This window comes from Peromyscus maniculatus, chromosome 1, assembly GCF_049852395.1.
Source record: "Peromyscus maniculatus bairdii isolate BWxNUB_F1_BW_parent chromosome 1, HU_Pman_BW_mat_3.1, whole genome shotgun sequence".
Taxonomy (NCBI): domain Eukaryota; kingdom Metazoa; phylum Chordata; class Mammalia; order Rodentia; family Cricetidae; genus Peromyscus; species Peromyscus maniculatus.
Window position 1 is genome coordinate 93,937,096 of NC_134852.1, and position 15,076 is coordinate 93,952,171.

A 15,076-nucleotide genomic window follows, 5' to 3' on the forward strand; every position below is an offset into this window, starting at 1 on the left:
CCTGAAGCACCCTTCACTCTTAAGAATCAAGTGAAATAATTCTGAGTTTCAATAGCCCAGCAAAACGCTAATACTTATCAAGATATGGATGAAGACTTTTTTTTTTCAGCTCTTCTGTCCTCCTCTGTGCCTGGGCTCCTGTGATAGCTCTAGAAGCCTCTGCCTCAACTGGCCCAGACTCAAACTTAACATTTCCTTTTGTTCTCTAAAATGACACTTTTTATAGAACTCATTAGTGAAGCAAATCTGTTTCTCCAAGGATCATATAATCTTCCCCAAGGAGGACCGTTCCCATTGCATGTGCATAGCAACAGAGTTCATATACATACATACATATATATATATATATATATATATATATATATATATATATATAATTTGTTTTCCAAAGTCTTCCTGGCAACAACTCACTAGTAGGAATTCTTCTGCCTCCACTTACCTCAGCTCCACCAACTCCTTTTTTAACCATTTTCCCATTGACCTGCCTAACTTCAAAATCCCTTCCATTCCCAGAGTGAGGCAATCTCACTGGCTCCTATCCCCTAACATAATACATGAACTGATGAGCTGCCCCATGGCCCAAAGCCTTTGCTGTACCATGAATCCTCCTACATAGGCCTTAAAAATCACAACCAGCCATTTCCTATTAGCTATGACTTACCCATTTCCTGACTTGTGCTCCGAACACTAAATGGTATTTGTCTCATAGTTCTGTGGCCCTGATCTTAAAGGAATTGCCTTTGTCATATTTGTTTTTGTTCCAAAGGTGTCCCTCAGCCTAATGTAACTTGGTTGAAGAGAGGAGGATCTCTGAGTGACAATGTTTCCTTGCTTTTCAATGGATCCCTGTTGTTGCAGAATGCTTCCCTCGACAATGAAGGAACCTACATTTGCACAGCCACCAATGCTCTTGGGAAAGCAGTGTCAACCTCTGTGCTCCGCTTGCTGGGTGAGTGTCCGACTCCAATTGTTCCTGATGAGTCCTGTGATGTGTAAAAAGCAGGGGCCAGACTTGTTGACACTGGAATCAAAGTGTGAGTGACACAGGTGTGTCACGGTTCTCGCCCCGCCATCACTGCCTACTTAAAGTCACTTATAACACCCTGTCATACCAGTTCTCCTCTCGGAAGGCTGTGATTGCGAAGCTACTCTTCTGCGCAAGCAACATGTCCTTTTCTGCCAGCATTAAAACTTTTCATGTCATGCCTCTATGTCTACTTAAATCTCAACCCCAATTGTATGTGGGTGCAGTACTGAGGTCTGTTTTAGTTAAGATGATTTCTGGTCCTGTGAAATGCATGTGCGCACATACACACAACACACACACACACACACACACACTCATAAACACACACAGAGAGAGACTCAAACACACATGCAAGAATGCACACACCCACCTACTTCTAGACCTGTGGGATTCTATTAGAATTCTAGCATTCTATTAGAAAAAGTCCCTCTTCATAGTTGTCTTCAAGAACACTCAAACAGGAATGAGAATTTGATGGCTTTTGATTGGTTAGATGTGTTGCACATTGTTTTCTCAGAACGAAGAGGCCTGGGCAGTAAGACTGTATTTCCTAAGGCTCAGAAAAAGCATGTTCTCCAGGCATCCAGCATCAGAGCAAACAGCAACAACTCAACAGGAGAGCCCCTGCCTCAAGGTCTGGAATTTTGACTGTTTACAGATTTCCTTTCTGGGCATGCATTTTTTTTGCTGGGCGACCTCTATGATTTTCTCTTTGCAATGTATTCCTTGGCATTTACTTAGGGTTTTTTCCTGCCCCTCAGTCTTTGGTAGCTCAATCTATTCCTTTCACAGTGGGACAGTTTTTGAAATGAGGCAGCTCATGGGGCTCATATCCATACTACACATCATTATTTGTAATAATGTAGATACTGATTTTCCAGTTTCAAAACTGTCATCACCCAAATAGATACCAACAGAAGGAAGTTCTCCGAAGGTTGTGGGATCAGTTCTTTCATTTTCTATTCACACACAAATTTCCCATACATCCCAACTTGTTATGCACTGGTACATGATCAAAAAAATCTATACCAGGTATTCCAAGCTTGTAACCCTCTTCAGAAGGCCAAAGGAAGTAAGGTGGAAATAAGAAAACCAGAACGGACAGTCAGGAAAACTGGTAATGATCTCAGCTCCTTGTCACTCAAAAGTAGGTTGTGATGGCCAAAAGACAAACCAAAACTACTGTCAGGCCACATGTTTTACTGCTATGATATCAATTTGGGATTTGAAATTCTGAGGAGTTCCTCAAAGCTGTACAATGTATCATGTAGAGTATCATCCACTACATAGGGGGTCTAGAAGATAAAGTTTCTAAGACCCTTACTTCCTGAGATTTAAGGGAGAGGATAGGAGGGTAAATGGTGTTAAGCTGTCCATCAACACTGCACTACATGTTAGTGATGACATCACTACCTAAGATGGCCATTTAGATGTAATGCTACCATTATTACACAATAAATTGTGTATTCATTTGACATTCGGTGATAAGTGCTGAGCACTTGCTTCTCCTATGACTGTGGCCCTCCATTCTTAGTCTCGGAAATGCTGACAGTCTAAGAGGAAGACATGCATGTGAACAGTTCTTCTGAGGCAGTGTAGTGAATACCATGAGAAAAACATGGCTAACACACAAGGGCATTGCTGAAGAAGAGGCCCAACCTCTTTCTGGAAATGTCAACTAGGTTTTGTTCTGGGAAGAGAAAGAAGGACCCTCCAATGAGAGAAACTAGAATGTGAGAAACATTTAGATGTTATATGTGCCATGGGCTCAAAGACTGTAAGAATCACTGCAACAAATAAAATAGATATTCATGAGCGCAATGCTGTTGTAAGGCCAAGCCTTTGTTGTAGACAGCACTTGGCTTATTGGGACTATTTACATCATTTTAGCACCTTGTGCCCAGACCCAGAATTTACCTACGTAGAAATGTATACAAATACTTAAATGTGCATGCTGCAAAGTGCGCCAGCCTTTGGTCATGAATTAGCCTGTCATTTTATAGAGTTATTTGTTAACCAACGTTACTTCAGTGACTTATAGATGGTATACCCTGTCCTTATGTTGAATAGGACAGCATGTATGGATTTGACTTTCAGGTAGGAAAGATAAACAAGAACTAAGTAAACAAATAAGTGTGTGTATATTCTTTGTAGTTAAGCACTAAGGATGAAATGTTCTGAGCAGTGGGGTACATGTTTGGTAGTGACTGCTTTTGAGGAAGATAGTCAGAATGGGCCTTCTGGGAGGAGACATGTCAGCCTAGACCCAATGGATGAGGTGGAGCCCTCTGTGCAGCAGGATGGGGAAGGGGTGTTCTCAGAGGGGTTTAATTAGTGCAAACTACACATTGAAAGTAGCTTGATGTGCTTACGGAACAAAAAGAGCATGCGTGCAATGAGGGGACAGAGGGGAAGGAGCTGCTAAGAACCAGCCATCCAGGGCTTCAAGGGTCAAGTTAAAATGTCAGGAGTCACCAAGGAGTTTTAGATGGGAGTGTCAGGCTGTGATCTACTTTTCGAAAGCAACTGGAAAAATATTGGCAGAGCCTGTTTCCCCATTCTAATGATTTCCCAACTGAGCGATTTTGGCCTGTCTGTAGCAGAACATATTTCTGATGAAGAGCTGTATGGAAAACATAAGGAACTCCTTCAAGTTAACAGTGGCCACCATTCCCCCACTACAAAACAGTATACAAAAGCCCTTGACAGACTCTTCATGAAAAGTGGCATACAAGTGTGTTGTGTGGCACTGTTTCTGGGGAGACCTGAACAGATGTCCACTCAGCACAGATAGGGAACTGACAAGAGACCAAAGTAAGGACACCAACCAAGTCCACCTTGGTGAACCGAAGAAGCAGCTTACAGGCATATGGGTGAGGGCTACTTGGCAAGAGTTAGGATGACTCAAAGGGAGCCACAACACCGAAAGCCCCGCCCACCAACATGGCGACTGCTTGTGACAGCTGGAACCTTGGAGCTCACTGTGGGACTTTCAGGCAGCCCAACAGGTCTGAGTGTCTCTTCAGGCAGCCTGCCTGATGTGAGTCTCCTCAGCAGTCCTTATTGCTTCCTTAGCCTTGGGAAGGAGGAGTCTTGCGCATCTGGTTGGTTTCAGGGACTTGAGTCCCTTTAGAATCTCCTGGGTCTCACTGAATCTTGGAAGAAATCGCTACACAAAAGGAGACAATGGGCAAATGCAGATCAAAACCAGGAGATGCAAGTTCATGCCTACTAGAATAGCCGAAGACAAAAACACGAACTAAATTCGAGCAAAGGATATTTCCATCGAAGCTTCCATATGACAGTCAGCAGAGACCACAATGGAAAACTGTGGGGCGCTTTGTAGCTAAACATACAGCCATCCTCAACCCAGAAATTCTACTCACAGGTTTTCATTCAAGCAGAGTGAAAACAGGCTCACATAAAAAAGTTTGTGAGCTGTCATGATAGCTGTTGACAGCAGCATGAAAGACTATGATGTGTTCAGAGATGGTGCATTATTTAGCAGTAAAAGAAGATGCACTGTGGATACTCCCAGTGATATGACTGAATCCCCAAACATAGTATACTAAGCAAAGGAAGCTAAATACAGAAGCCCAGTAAGAAGGAAAGTCAATATATACTGATAGTTTAAAAAAAAAAAATGTGGTCACCTGAGAGGGGAAGGGGCTGATTGAAAAATGGCAAAATGAAAGCTTTAAGGGTGTTAAAATCTTCTTTACCTTGCTGTGGATCATAGACAAAAGAGTTCAGACAATTGTGAAGCTCATAAAAATTGAGCTCTGAGCACTTGCTTGTATATAAATTATACTTTAATAAATGCCCAATCTTTTTTAAAGAAAGGCACATAAAAATAAAATTAGCAGCTTTATAACAGAACATGGAAGAGTCAATAAAAAATTAATTTTTCAAGTGTCTAACCCACTATTTGTTCACCCTGGAGAGTCTCAGTAAATGGCCACCTTGAAAAAAGCTGTTTTGAAATAAACTATGATTCTGAAAGTCCAACTGGAGATATAATTTATGGTTCTGCTCTGCACATGATGCCATGTGCAATTTAAGGTAAAAACTCAAAACTCAGAATGGAAAACAATAAGTTAAATAAACCATTCCATTCTGAGAGATCATGTGGACACAGCTGGTAGCTATCAATTATTCATGATCATTGCAGGGAAATTTGGCATTTTCTGTGGCCATCCACAAAACTGTCAGCATCGTGTCCTACCTCATCTTTTATCGAGTGTCGGCAGGGAAGGGTAACACGAAAGCTGTGATTACTGGGGGTGCTTGGCTACTACTTGTCTAAAGGAAACCTCATACTTACCTTTCCAGATGTCTCCAGAGCAAATTATTTATGCAGTTTTAGGGCTGATGTGGTGTTTGGGTTAAGAATTAATGGAAAAGTAAGGGTGGGACTCAAATGCATCTCACCTTACTCCTTAATCCCTGGTCCCTGGTCCTCCTTCTAAATCATCTTCCTTGCTCGGCCTGATCTGTTTTTGGAAAATGGACAGCATTAAGGCATCCTTGGGGAGGCCTTCCTCCCTGTGCTGTTGGCTCTGCTTAGAGAATGCTGGGGAAGCATTGGCTGGACAGTGCCTCCTCCCTTCCTCTTGGGTTTTTCCAGTAGACCTAGCTGACCTGCCATGGCCATCTCCCAGGCTGGGCTCCAAGGAGCCCATTCTGGCCATCATTTCCAGTCAGCGAGTGTAATAGTCACTCAAGAGAAAGTAAGCCTCACGCTGTGCAATGGCCTTTTCCATGTGTATCACTTAAACTGCAGGTAGGCATTTAACCACAGAACGATTCATGGTGGTCTTTGCCCTGTTGCCTCCAGAGCGTCATCTTTTCTTATTTGGGGTTGTTGGTGACATTTTCTTTCCTTTCTGCAGAGCCTTTTTGGGAACCTGGTAACTGGACACCTTGTTCTGCCACCTGCGGCCCCTTGGGCGTCCGCCTTCAGAGGCCCCAGTGTGTGATGGCCAGTGGGCAGAAAGTGAGTGAAGCCCTCTGTGGCCCTCACAGGAAGCCGCTGGCTGGGTTTCAGTCTTGTAACATCCGGGACTGCCCAGCAAGGTATGTATGTTTAGTTACTTTCATAACAGTACACTAGTTTTTGCTGGTTTTGAAATATATAATAGGGGCTGGGGAGGTTAAGAGTAAGGGAGCTCAGTGGTTAAGAGCACTGGCTGCTCTTCCAGAGGACCCAGGTTCAATTCCTAGAGCCCACATGGCAGCTCACAACCATCTGTAAGTCCAGAGAATCTAACACCCTCTTCTAGCTTCTGCAAGCACCAAGCACAAACATGGAGAACAAACATACATTTAGGAAAACACCTATACACATAAAATAATACAAAAAGTTACTTTTTAGAGGCACAGTGATTTGGACTGGGTAATAGCTCAGTTGCTATACTCAGAGAAAGTGTTAATGTGAAATAAATGATTGTCACATAGTCTAGCAGAAGGCTGATCAAATGACACAAAAATAAATAATAAAAAACCAATTAACTGAAGAGGTGTTTTTGTATTTTTGAGTTCAGATCGATGAGGCAGGTGTGATTTTTCAGCCCTAATTTTCTGATTAAAAGATGGAGAGTCAGGGGCTAGAGAGATGGCTCAGTCGATAAGAGGCTTGTTGCTCTTGCAGAGAACCCCAGTGCCCAGCACCCATGTCTCTGGGCTCACAAATGCCTGGAACTGCAGCCCCAGTAGATCCTATGCCCTCTTCTGCCTTAGTGGAAATCCATAGTGTGCACGCATGCACGCGCGCGCACGCGCACACACACACACACACACACACACACACACACACACACACACACCATGTACACACTAATAAAAAATGGTACAGATTGTTTTCAATAGAATATTACTGTTCTACAGCTCCATTTCCTATACAAATGTCACAGGTGGCCCATGCCTCAGAAGACTGTGAGAAGCAGAGTCACTGTGTCAGACAGACACAATAGCTGCTTTGAGGCATGATGTCCTTAGATGGACTGTCAATGTTACAGGCATTCTACCTGCCATAACTTTGAGTAGCTACTATCATTTCTAAATGGACCGTGTCATACCAAGAGTCACCCTTGAGAAAACATACATCTCAAATTACGAATCCACAGGGAACCTAGTCCTTTGGTGTACAGTGATTCTGTTAAACCTTGTAGGTGGCACACTCATCACTGCATTGGTTCTCTCCACCTAGTGACACTGCTGTTCCCTGAGAGGTGGGGAGGAGGAAGACTGGAAGTCACCTATGCCTCAACCTTGTCCTGGAGAGACATGTGACTCCCCTGACACCACCATAGTGTTAAGATAAACAAATTAGCCTTTTCTGGACAGTCCTTGCTAAGGTCCTGTAGCTTTTGTTTCTAGGTGGTTTACGAGTGTGTGGTCCGAGTGCTCTGTGTCTTGTGGTGAAGGACTTCATAGTCGGCAAGTGACATGCAAACAGACAAAAGCCAATGGAACTGTCCAGGTGGTGTCCCCAAGGGCATGTGCTCCTAAAGACAGGCCTCTGGGGAGAAAATCGTGTTCAGTCCGTCCCTGTGTTCAACAGGCCATTGACCCAGGAAACCAGGTAAGCTTAGGTGTTGGCAATGTTATCTGCAGTCACCTCTTTGTTACTAATGAACTTTAAAGGTGTTTTAGAATACCCAACTTGAAGTATTTATTCAATATTGAAATGATATCATATGTTTGTGACCATATGAAGTAATCCAGGCACAGAAAACAGACTATGATTCCACTTATGTATGTGTCTAATCAAGTTCATAATAGTGAATAGAACAGTAGTTTTAAGTTGTGCAAGATGAATGTGTTCTAGTGAGCAACTATGCAAAACAGTATTTATAAATAATAATGCTGTAGTGTATACTTTAAAATTGTTAATGGGCCATGTATTTTCCTTTTATTGAAAATAGATTTTTTTCCCTCATATAATATATTCTGACTATGGATTTCCCTCCCTCTAATCTTTACAGTTTCTCCTCACCCATCTGGATCCACCCCCTTCCTGTCTCTCATTAAAAAACAAACAGGCTTCTAGAGGATAATAATATAGTAAATACAATATAATAAGATAAAACAAAAACTAACACCTCAGAATAGGACAAAACAAACAGAAGGAAAAGAGCCCAAGAAAAAAAGCACAAGAAACAGATATAGATGAAGAGATTCACTTGTTTGCACATTTAGGCATCCCATAAAAACACAAACCTGGAAGTCATTTTATATATATATATATATATATATATATATATATATATATATATATACACAAAGGACCCGTGGAACAAAAAGAAAGAAAGTTAATTAATTAATTAATTAATTAATTAGAGAAAATTGTAAAAAAATTAAATAAATACCATGACATTATGAGACACAGAACCTCCAAAGATGCCATTGAGTTCATTTTCTGTTGGCCATCTGTTGCTGGGCATGCAACCTACCCTTAAGAGTAGTTTGTTTTCCCAGTGAGACTCCCTTGGAGAAAACTTAACTTTCATTTGCAAGTGGTTGTCAATTGAAGATCGCTTCTGGGTTAGGGATGGGGCGGGCATCCACTTCTTTCAGCTTTAAGAACCCATCTGCTGCAGATCTTTGGAGGTCCTGTTCATGCTGCCTCAATCTCTGTTAGTTCATATGTGTGTGTGTCCTGTTGTGCTTAAAGGGCCTTGTTTCCTGGGTGTTAAAAGACAGCATATTATTAAAATGAATAAATTAAAAGTTGGACAAATAGAAGACCTATTATTTTGCTAAATGGAATATCAGGACTACAAAGACCCAGAAATGAGGTCACATATGAAATATAATTTTAATTAAATGACAGAACCTTTCTTTGGAACTTAATATAAATCTGAACTTTATTCTGAGAACAAATAAAGAGAAGGAACTTTCAGAAAGTCAAACTATGGGAGGTAGGGAGAGCCCCTTCCTCATCCTATGCCAACTAGGATACAAATTCGTTCCGAGCAACAGTGCACCATTGGGGCAGGAATAGACACGGAATCTGGAGTATAATTACTGCACAGAACCAGATCAATTGATCAGTGACTTCAAGTTCAAGGGTAGTAAGTCAAGCAGGAAGATTGGTTTTGAAGAAACTAAATAGCATAACACTACCAAATGTTTTTCAAAGAAATTAAAGGTAATCTACAAAAATAGAAAGATTCCCTGTGTTTGTGAGTGGCATGATATTGCTAATACCCACACTCTCCAAATTTATCTAAAGATTCACAGCATTCTCTACCAGAAATCGGCAAGCTGAATCTAATCTAAAATCTGCATGCAACTAAAAATAATCCACAATATCCAAACAAATCTTTTGAGATAGAATAAGTTGGAGGATCCAAACTTCTTATTTTAAAACTTTCTACAAGACAGTGCTGTTCTAACGGGAAAGACATACATCTCTGAAAGAGAACGGAATGCAAAACCAAACCATTTGAATCTTGGTAAAATTGACAAAGTCATCCATTGAAGAAAGGAATATTATTCTGTGATGGTTAATCTCACTTGCCAACTTGCTTGGCTTAACAAAGGCCCCAAGTACTTGGGGGTGTATCTGTGGTAAAGTTTACACAGATTAACTGAAAGGGTGAGGCTTCTCCTGAAGATTTGCAACTTCATCCTTTGGGCTAGGGTACTAGATGGGATACAAAAAGAAAAGGGAAAAAAGCCAGCTGAGGTCAGGCATCCTCTGTGCTTCCCCATCTTCTGAGAGATGACCCCATTCCTGCTGCCACTGCCACTTACTCTTGACACCTGCCTTCCCAGACTGAAGGACTGAGTCCCCTGAACTGTGAGCCAAAATAAGCCTTTCTGCCCTTGGGTTGTTGCCTGTCTGAAGTTGGTCTCAGCAATAACCACAGGAAATGACACCCTTTTAACAAATGCTGCAGGGCAACTGTGCACCCACAGAAAAGCATGAAGTCATGCTTCCTGCTTACAGGAAGTCCCGACACCACGAAAAACATCAAAGACATTTAGGAGCCATTAAAAGGAATGTGGGACTGGCACATTCTACACCATGGCCAGACCTTGAGCGTTCAGGACTAATGAAGGAAGACGGACACAGGACTCCACTGTTGTGTCTACAGTAGGTAAATCTGTCAGACAACAGGCAGCTTTGGGACTGCTTAGACCTGTGAGGAGAGGAAGGACTGCTGAGGGCTATTGGGTTTCTGCGAGGGCTGATGATAATGTTCCAAACTTGACTGTGGTATGGCAAGTCTGAACGCCATTATAATGTGTGTTTTAAATAGTTGATAATTATACGGCAGGTGAATTAAAGCCCAATAAAATATAGCTGTAACATAAAAAGATTGTATGAGAGAAACTGGTTAAGTAAGGTAAGAAAAATAAACAAAATCAAAGACTGCACTTAGAACATACACCACAAAATTCTGACCTGACTGGAGAGCTCACTATAACAGTAATAAAAATGTTACAGACTTTTCCATGTATAATATGATTATGAGGAAAATGTAATGGGCATTACAGCTGTGCAAAAATTCAAGGGCTGCAAATCAAGTTTGAGTTGTTTCTCCTGCACCTGAACTTGCCTTAGCACAGGTGCCTCCATCTTTGCTCAGAGCAAATAAAAAGCAAAACACCACACAACACACACACACACACACACACACACACACACACACACACACACACACACACACCTAAAACCAAACAAAAAACCCTGGGCTTCACTAATTGCTTTAAATAGAGCTGTTTCCATACGTGAGCTTAATCAATTCAGAGTTTATCCCACCCCTTTCCTTTCTTCCCAAGGTGGCCTGAGTTTCAGGGGATAAAGAATAAGGGGAGGGTAGGTCTTTCTACAGAGCTACCTTCTAACTTGCCACAGGGACAGCTGACCCCTGCAACCTGTCCTTGCCTGATCCACTGTGGTATGGATCTCAGTACACACAGTGTGCCCGAGCATTCAGGGTACTTGAAACACTGCACTGTGCTTCTGTTCTAGTGTCCTGGACGCTGCATGGGCCATGCCAAGAGGATGCAGCAGCGCCACACACCTTGTGCGCACAATGGCTCCCACTCTGACTGTGAGGACAGAAGAAGGTACTCACCCCAGCCCAGTGCAGCACGCACCTCCCCTGGCACCTTCAGGGACCAGCACTGCTTGAAATGGAATTATTCCTAGTTTCTACCACTTCTCATAATTGAAAATCCCCATTCAATTGTGATTTATTTAATGCCATCCTTGATAGTATACATTATACTGAAATATGACCAATAAATACCATTCATAATCATAGTTATTTGGATGTTAAGCAGAAAGAGAAAATACTCTAAAGGGAAAAAGGTATCACCCCAAATAGATTTATAAACATATAAATGTGTATATATGTGCACGTATATATGTATATGTGTGTATGCATATACACACACATATATATGGATATATGTGTGTGTTACATGCATGGCACATGTGTTATATATATATTTGCTCAAGCCTAATATTTCTCTTGGGTTTCCAGCTTAAATTTTCCTGTTTTCAATGAATGATTTATTCCTATTTAGAAGCTGTGCAGATTTGGACTTTAGCATAATGATTTAGCAGAGAATAAAAATAAACTGTTTAGTTTTCAGGAGGGCTGTTTGTCTTTCTTTTGCATGAAAGTCTGCATGGACAGGTGGTGGAGTAGAACTTGACTCATGAGGGTACCTGGATGGCCAGCCTCCACCTGCTGGCTCTACTACCCTAGAAGATAATCTCCCAGCCATCAGCAAGTGTGAGGGAACCTGCAGGCTATACAACACCAGGAAATTTTCATTCCATTGTTCTTTTATTGTGTGACCTTGGACTACCTAACTGTATTTATCTGCAAATGGAATAGTATCATGCATGTCATCTTGAAGTTAAACTGTTACAATTAGTGAGCATAGTGTCAGCACCTAAGCAGTCCTGGCAATAGAGAACACCCCATAGCTAATTCTTTCTTACTGCTCCACATCCTGAGTCCTGCTGAAGAAAGTGGAATGACCTTGACTGTTGGCTTGGCTCCTCTTCTGAGTCTTCAGTACCATTTGGCAATGCGGAGTCAGCAGTATTTCCTATTCCCACAAGGTGATTTCAAGCCAGAATCATTCTCCTCAAATGGAAAATGTTTGTAGCAGCTGCCCTCATTCTCAACAGACAACTTAGTTTCCTACTTGACTGAGAAGATAGAGACCACACACAGATGTGCACCATCCCAGATGTTTCCCTTTGCAGTCATAAAGACATATTTACAACACAAAAGCATATATGGATGGAGCCTTCTATTTTAACATACTTTACATATTTTTCTGAAATTTGATTTTATATTTAAGAATATATTATAAACATGTTCTATCTCAGCACACATTGGCTTTATTTAAGTCTGATATTTCATATTCCATTATACCCATGGGTATATTGTTTCAGGTTTTTGCCCTTACAAATAGATGCTGCAATAAACATCTTAGAATGTATGTGTCTTTATGCTCAGTTACATTTTTATGGGGTACATATTTAGAAATCAAATTGAATTCATAAGCATGCTCCCTTGGATATTTCCAAATCACCATCAAACTATCTAAACAATATGAGAGTTATCTCCATTTTCATTAACATTAGATAGGTTTTTAATCTTTCAATTTTTAATAAATATGAAAGTTCTTTTCTGTAGTATTTTATATTGGTTCCTTGTGTACCTTTTCTTGAGTCTACCTTTCTTTTTTTTTCCTTTTGCCCATCATGACCCCTGACCAAAGCACCATCATCTCTTACCTGGTCCAGCACCACAGCCATCCTGTTGATCTCCCTTTCTCCATCCTTCTTTTGTCCAGAATAGTCTTCGTGCTACAGATCAAGGCGTCTGTACAAATGCAAACCTAGTCAACTACTACTAATTCAGGTTTTACTTGCTCTTCAGAAGAAGGCTAACCAAAATGTTTAGTGTGGGGCTATATACTTATAGCTACTTTTTCCTTCTTCACTGAATTCTCCTCTTCCCTTCTCTTCCCTTCCCTTCCCTTCCCTTCCCTTCCCTTCCCTTCCCTTCCCTTCCCTTCCCTTCCCTTCCCTTCCCTTCCCTTCCCTTCCCTTCCCTTCTCTTCTCTTCTCTTCTCTTCTCTTCTCTTCTCTTCTCTCTTTCTCTATCTCTTGATGTATATATATATATATATATATATATATATATATATATATATATCACTCCACTCCCCTTCCTCTCTTTCTTTCATATATATGGAATATACATTGTATATATCTGATCTTGCTATATCATCCTTACAGTCCTTGGATAGACCTTACAGGTTCAATCAAAAGCAGCAAAAACAAGAGGCAGAGAATGAAAGAGAAGGAAAAAGGAGCATGGAATAGCCTATCAGGTGATTCTAAATCTGATCAAATGGGATTTTACATATGGAAGAGAAACAAAGGAGGAGCTTTGATTAGAATAGTAAAAGAAAATCGCCCAGAGCTGTTCCTATGTGAAGGTGCCAAATGCCTTCCGTTTGCTTTGTACAGCTTTTCTCTGCCTGACTTGCTGGCCTGTGCCATAACTTGGTGTTCTTCAGGGCTGTTACTTTTTTGCCTCATATGTCTGGTAGTTTGTGGATGGAGACTAGGTTGGTTCTTAGAGAGAGCTGCCGAGAGGAGTTTCTCTGCAGTTTTATAACCTTGTTTTCCCCCACAGATGTGTGCTGGATTGGTATGCTTGCTGTCTGTGTGTTTAGGGGAGGTGTGTATCAGAAGGTGCAGAAGGTGGCCTTAGCTGCTCCTTCAAAGTGCTTAGGGAGGAGCAGTGGGCTGAGCAGAGACACCCCACAGAGGCCACAACAGGGGCTCAGTAGACGGGAGATGGTGTTTTATAGATATCCCACTGGGGGCTGGGGGCAAGAGTCAGTCGGTTGGCGGGCTGTCTTCTGGTGCCTTCTGTAACCCCAGGAAGGCTCAGGATGTGCAGGCTCTGGTGAATGGCATTGTAGAAAGCCTGGGGACTGTAGGAGTGGAAGTAGTCCAGACTTGTCTAGAAGAAACATGAGGACCTATGGGTCCTAAGGAAATGCTGAGGACATAGCCAGGTTCTCAGAGTGATGATTTCCAACCTTGTCCAGGAGTCATCTCAACCTGGGGACTCCTTTTCAGAGATTTTCTGGCAGACTACATCTTTGTAAAGCTGTCCACTTATGTCTGTTCTTGACAATTAGCCAGGCTTGGGCCCCACTGACAGCCCTTAGAATTGATGGCTCCATCTGGCTGGTAGTACGAGGATTATTTGAAGCAGGAATAGAATGAGAAATTGAGACAAGCTAGTAGAAGAGTCACCTCCTGATTCCTGCTGCCATCATACATTCGTTAACACTTGAGGCCAAACTGTTTATATTGTTGATGTCTACCCAACCTCCATCTGACTTGGGTCTCCCCATTCCAAGTCATTCTGTCCCTGCTCTGAAGATAGATGCTCTCAGCTAAACCAACTTTGGTCTTCGTTTTTCAGCCTCCAAGAGGTCCTGGGGTTTGGCCTCCATGTTGGTTAACAGCTCCCCGGGGTTCGCCTCTTTTGCATTTGGGAAAGGTTTGCCTTCAATCAAGAGGAAACAGTTGAATTACTTAAGTTTCTTCAGGCCAGAAACAGAAGCCAACTTGGAAATTTCTGCAAAGAGGGCAAAGCCTTATTAATAAGACAAGATTGCCAACACTTGTGAACATCCATTTACTAACCTCTTGAATCTATTCTTTTGTATTTGTAGGAAGCTGTCCTCTGGAGTGGGAGAAAGCCAGGGAGTGTTCAGTCTGCTCTGTTGGTCAGAGTGACTCAACTTTTGGGCTGTAGGATTTATACCCACTGGGGAAAACAAAAGAAATTAACAGGACAATCCTCCCTGGCCCCTCTTCCCTAAATCTTATAACCAATTAGTTGGGACAGTATTGTTTCTAGTTAAACCCTTTGATGGTGTCTCCGCCTACTGGCGAACCTAAGCATTGCTTCCCACTTTGTGTAACACTTTTTCCTTCACAAGTCAGGCTTTCCCAAATTTCTCCGTGTTCTTATACTT

The 15,076-nt window shown here is 41.8% G+C and overlaps 2 protein-coding genes across 6 annotated transcripts in view; one reads left to right on the forward strand and one right to left on the reverse strand.

Moving 5' to 3' along the window:
- The window catches only part of Adamtsl3 (ADAMTS like 3), a 287,753-nt gene that overhangs the window by 268,547 nt on the left and 4,130 nt on the right, over positions 1-15,076 (forward strand). For 2 of the 5 annotated variants that reach the window (XM_076546303.1, XM_076546297.1), the window contains exons 24-28: positions 767-949; positions 1,545-1,661; positions 5,920-6,103; positions 7,406-7,610; positions 11,013-11,110. In XM_076546303.1, coding sequence (XP_076402418.1) covers positions 767-949; positions 1,545-1,661; positions 5,920-6,103; positions 7,406-7,610; positions 11,013-11,110 — 787 coding nt within the window. Of the gene's footprint in view, positions 1-766; positions 950-1,544; positions 1,662-5,919; positions 6,104-7,405; positions 7,611-11,012; positions 11,111-15,076 lie in introns of those variants that run through there. The other 3 variants (XR_013042909.1, XM_076546308.1, XR_013042911.1) reach the window with 3 other exon arrangements.
- Saxo2 (stabilizer of axonemal microtubules 2) overlaps positions 8,400-15,076 on the reverse strand; it is a 39,077-nt gene continuing 32,400 nt past the window's right edge. Inside the window, exon 3 of the transcript XR_013042916.1 lies at positions 8,400-12,891. The gene's annotated coding sequence lies outside the window, so the exon portion shown is untranslated. The remainder of the gene's footprint in view (positions 12,892-15,076) is intronic.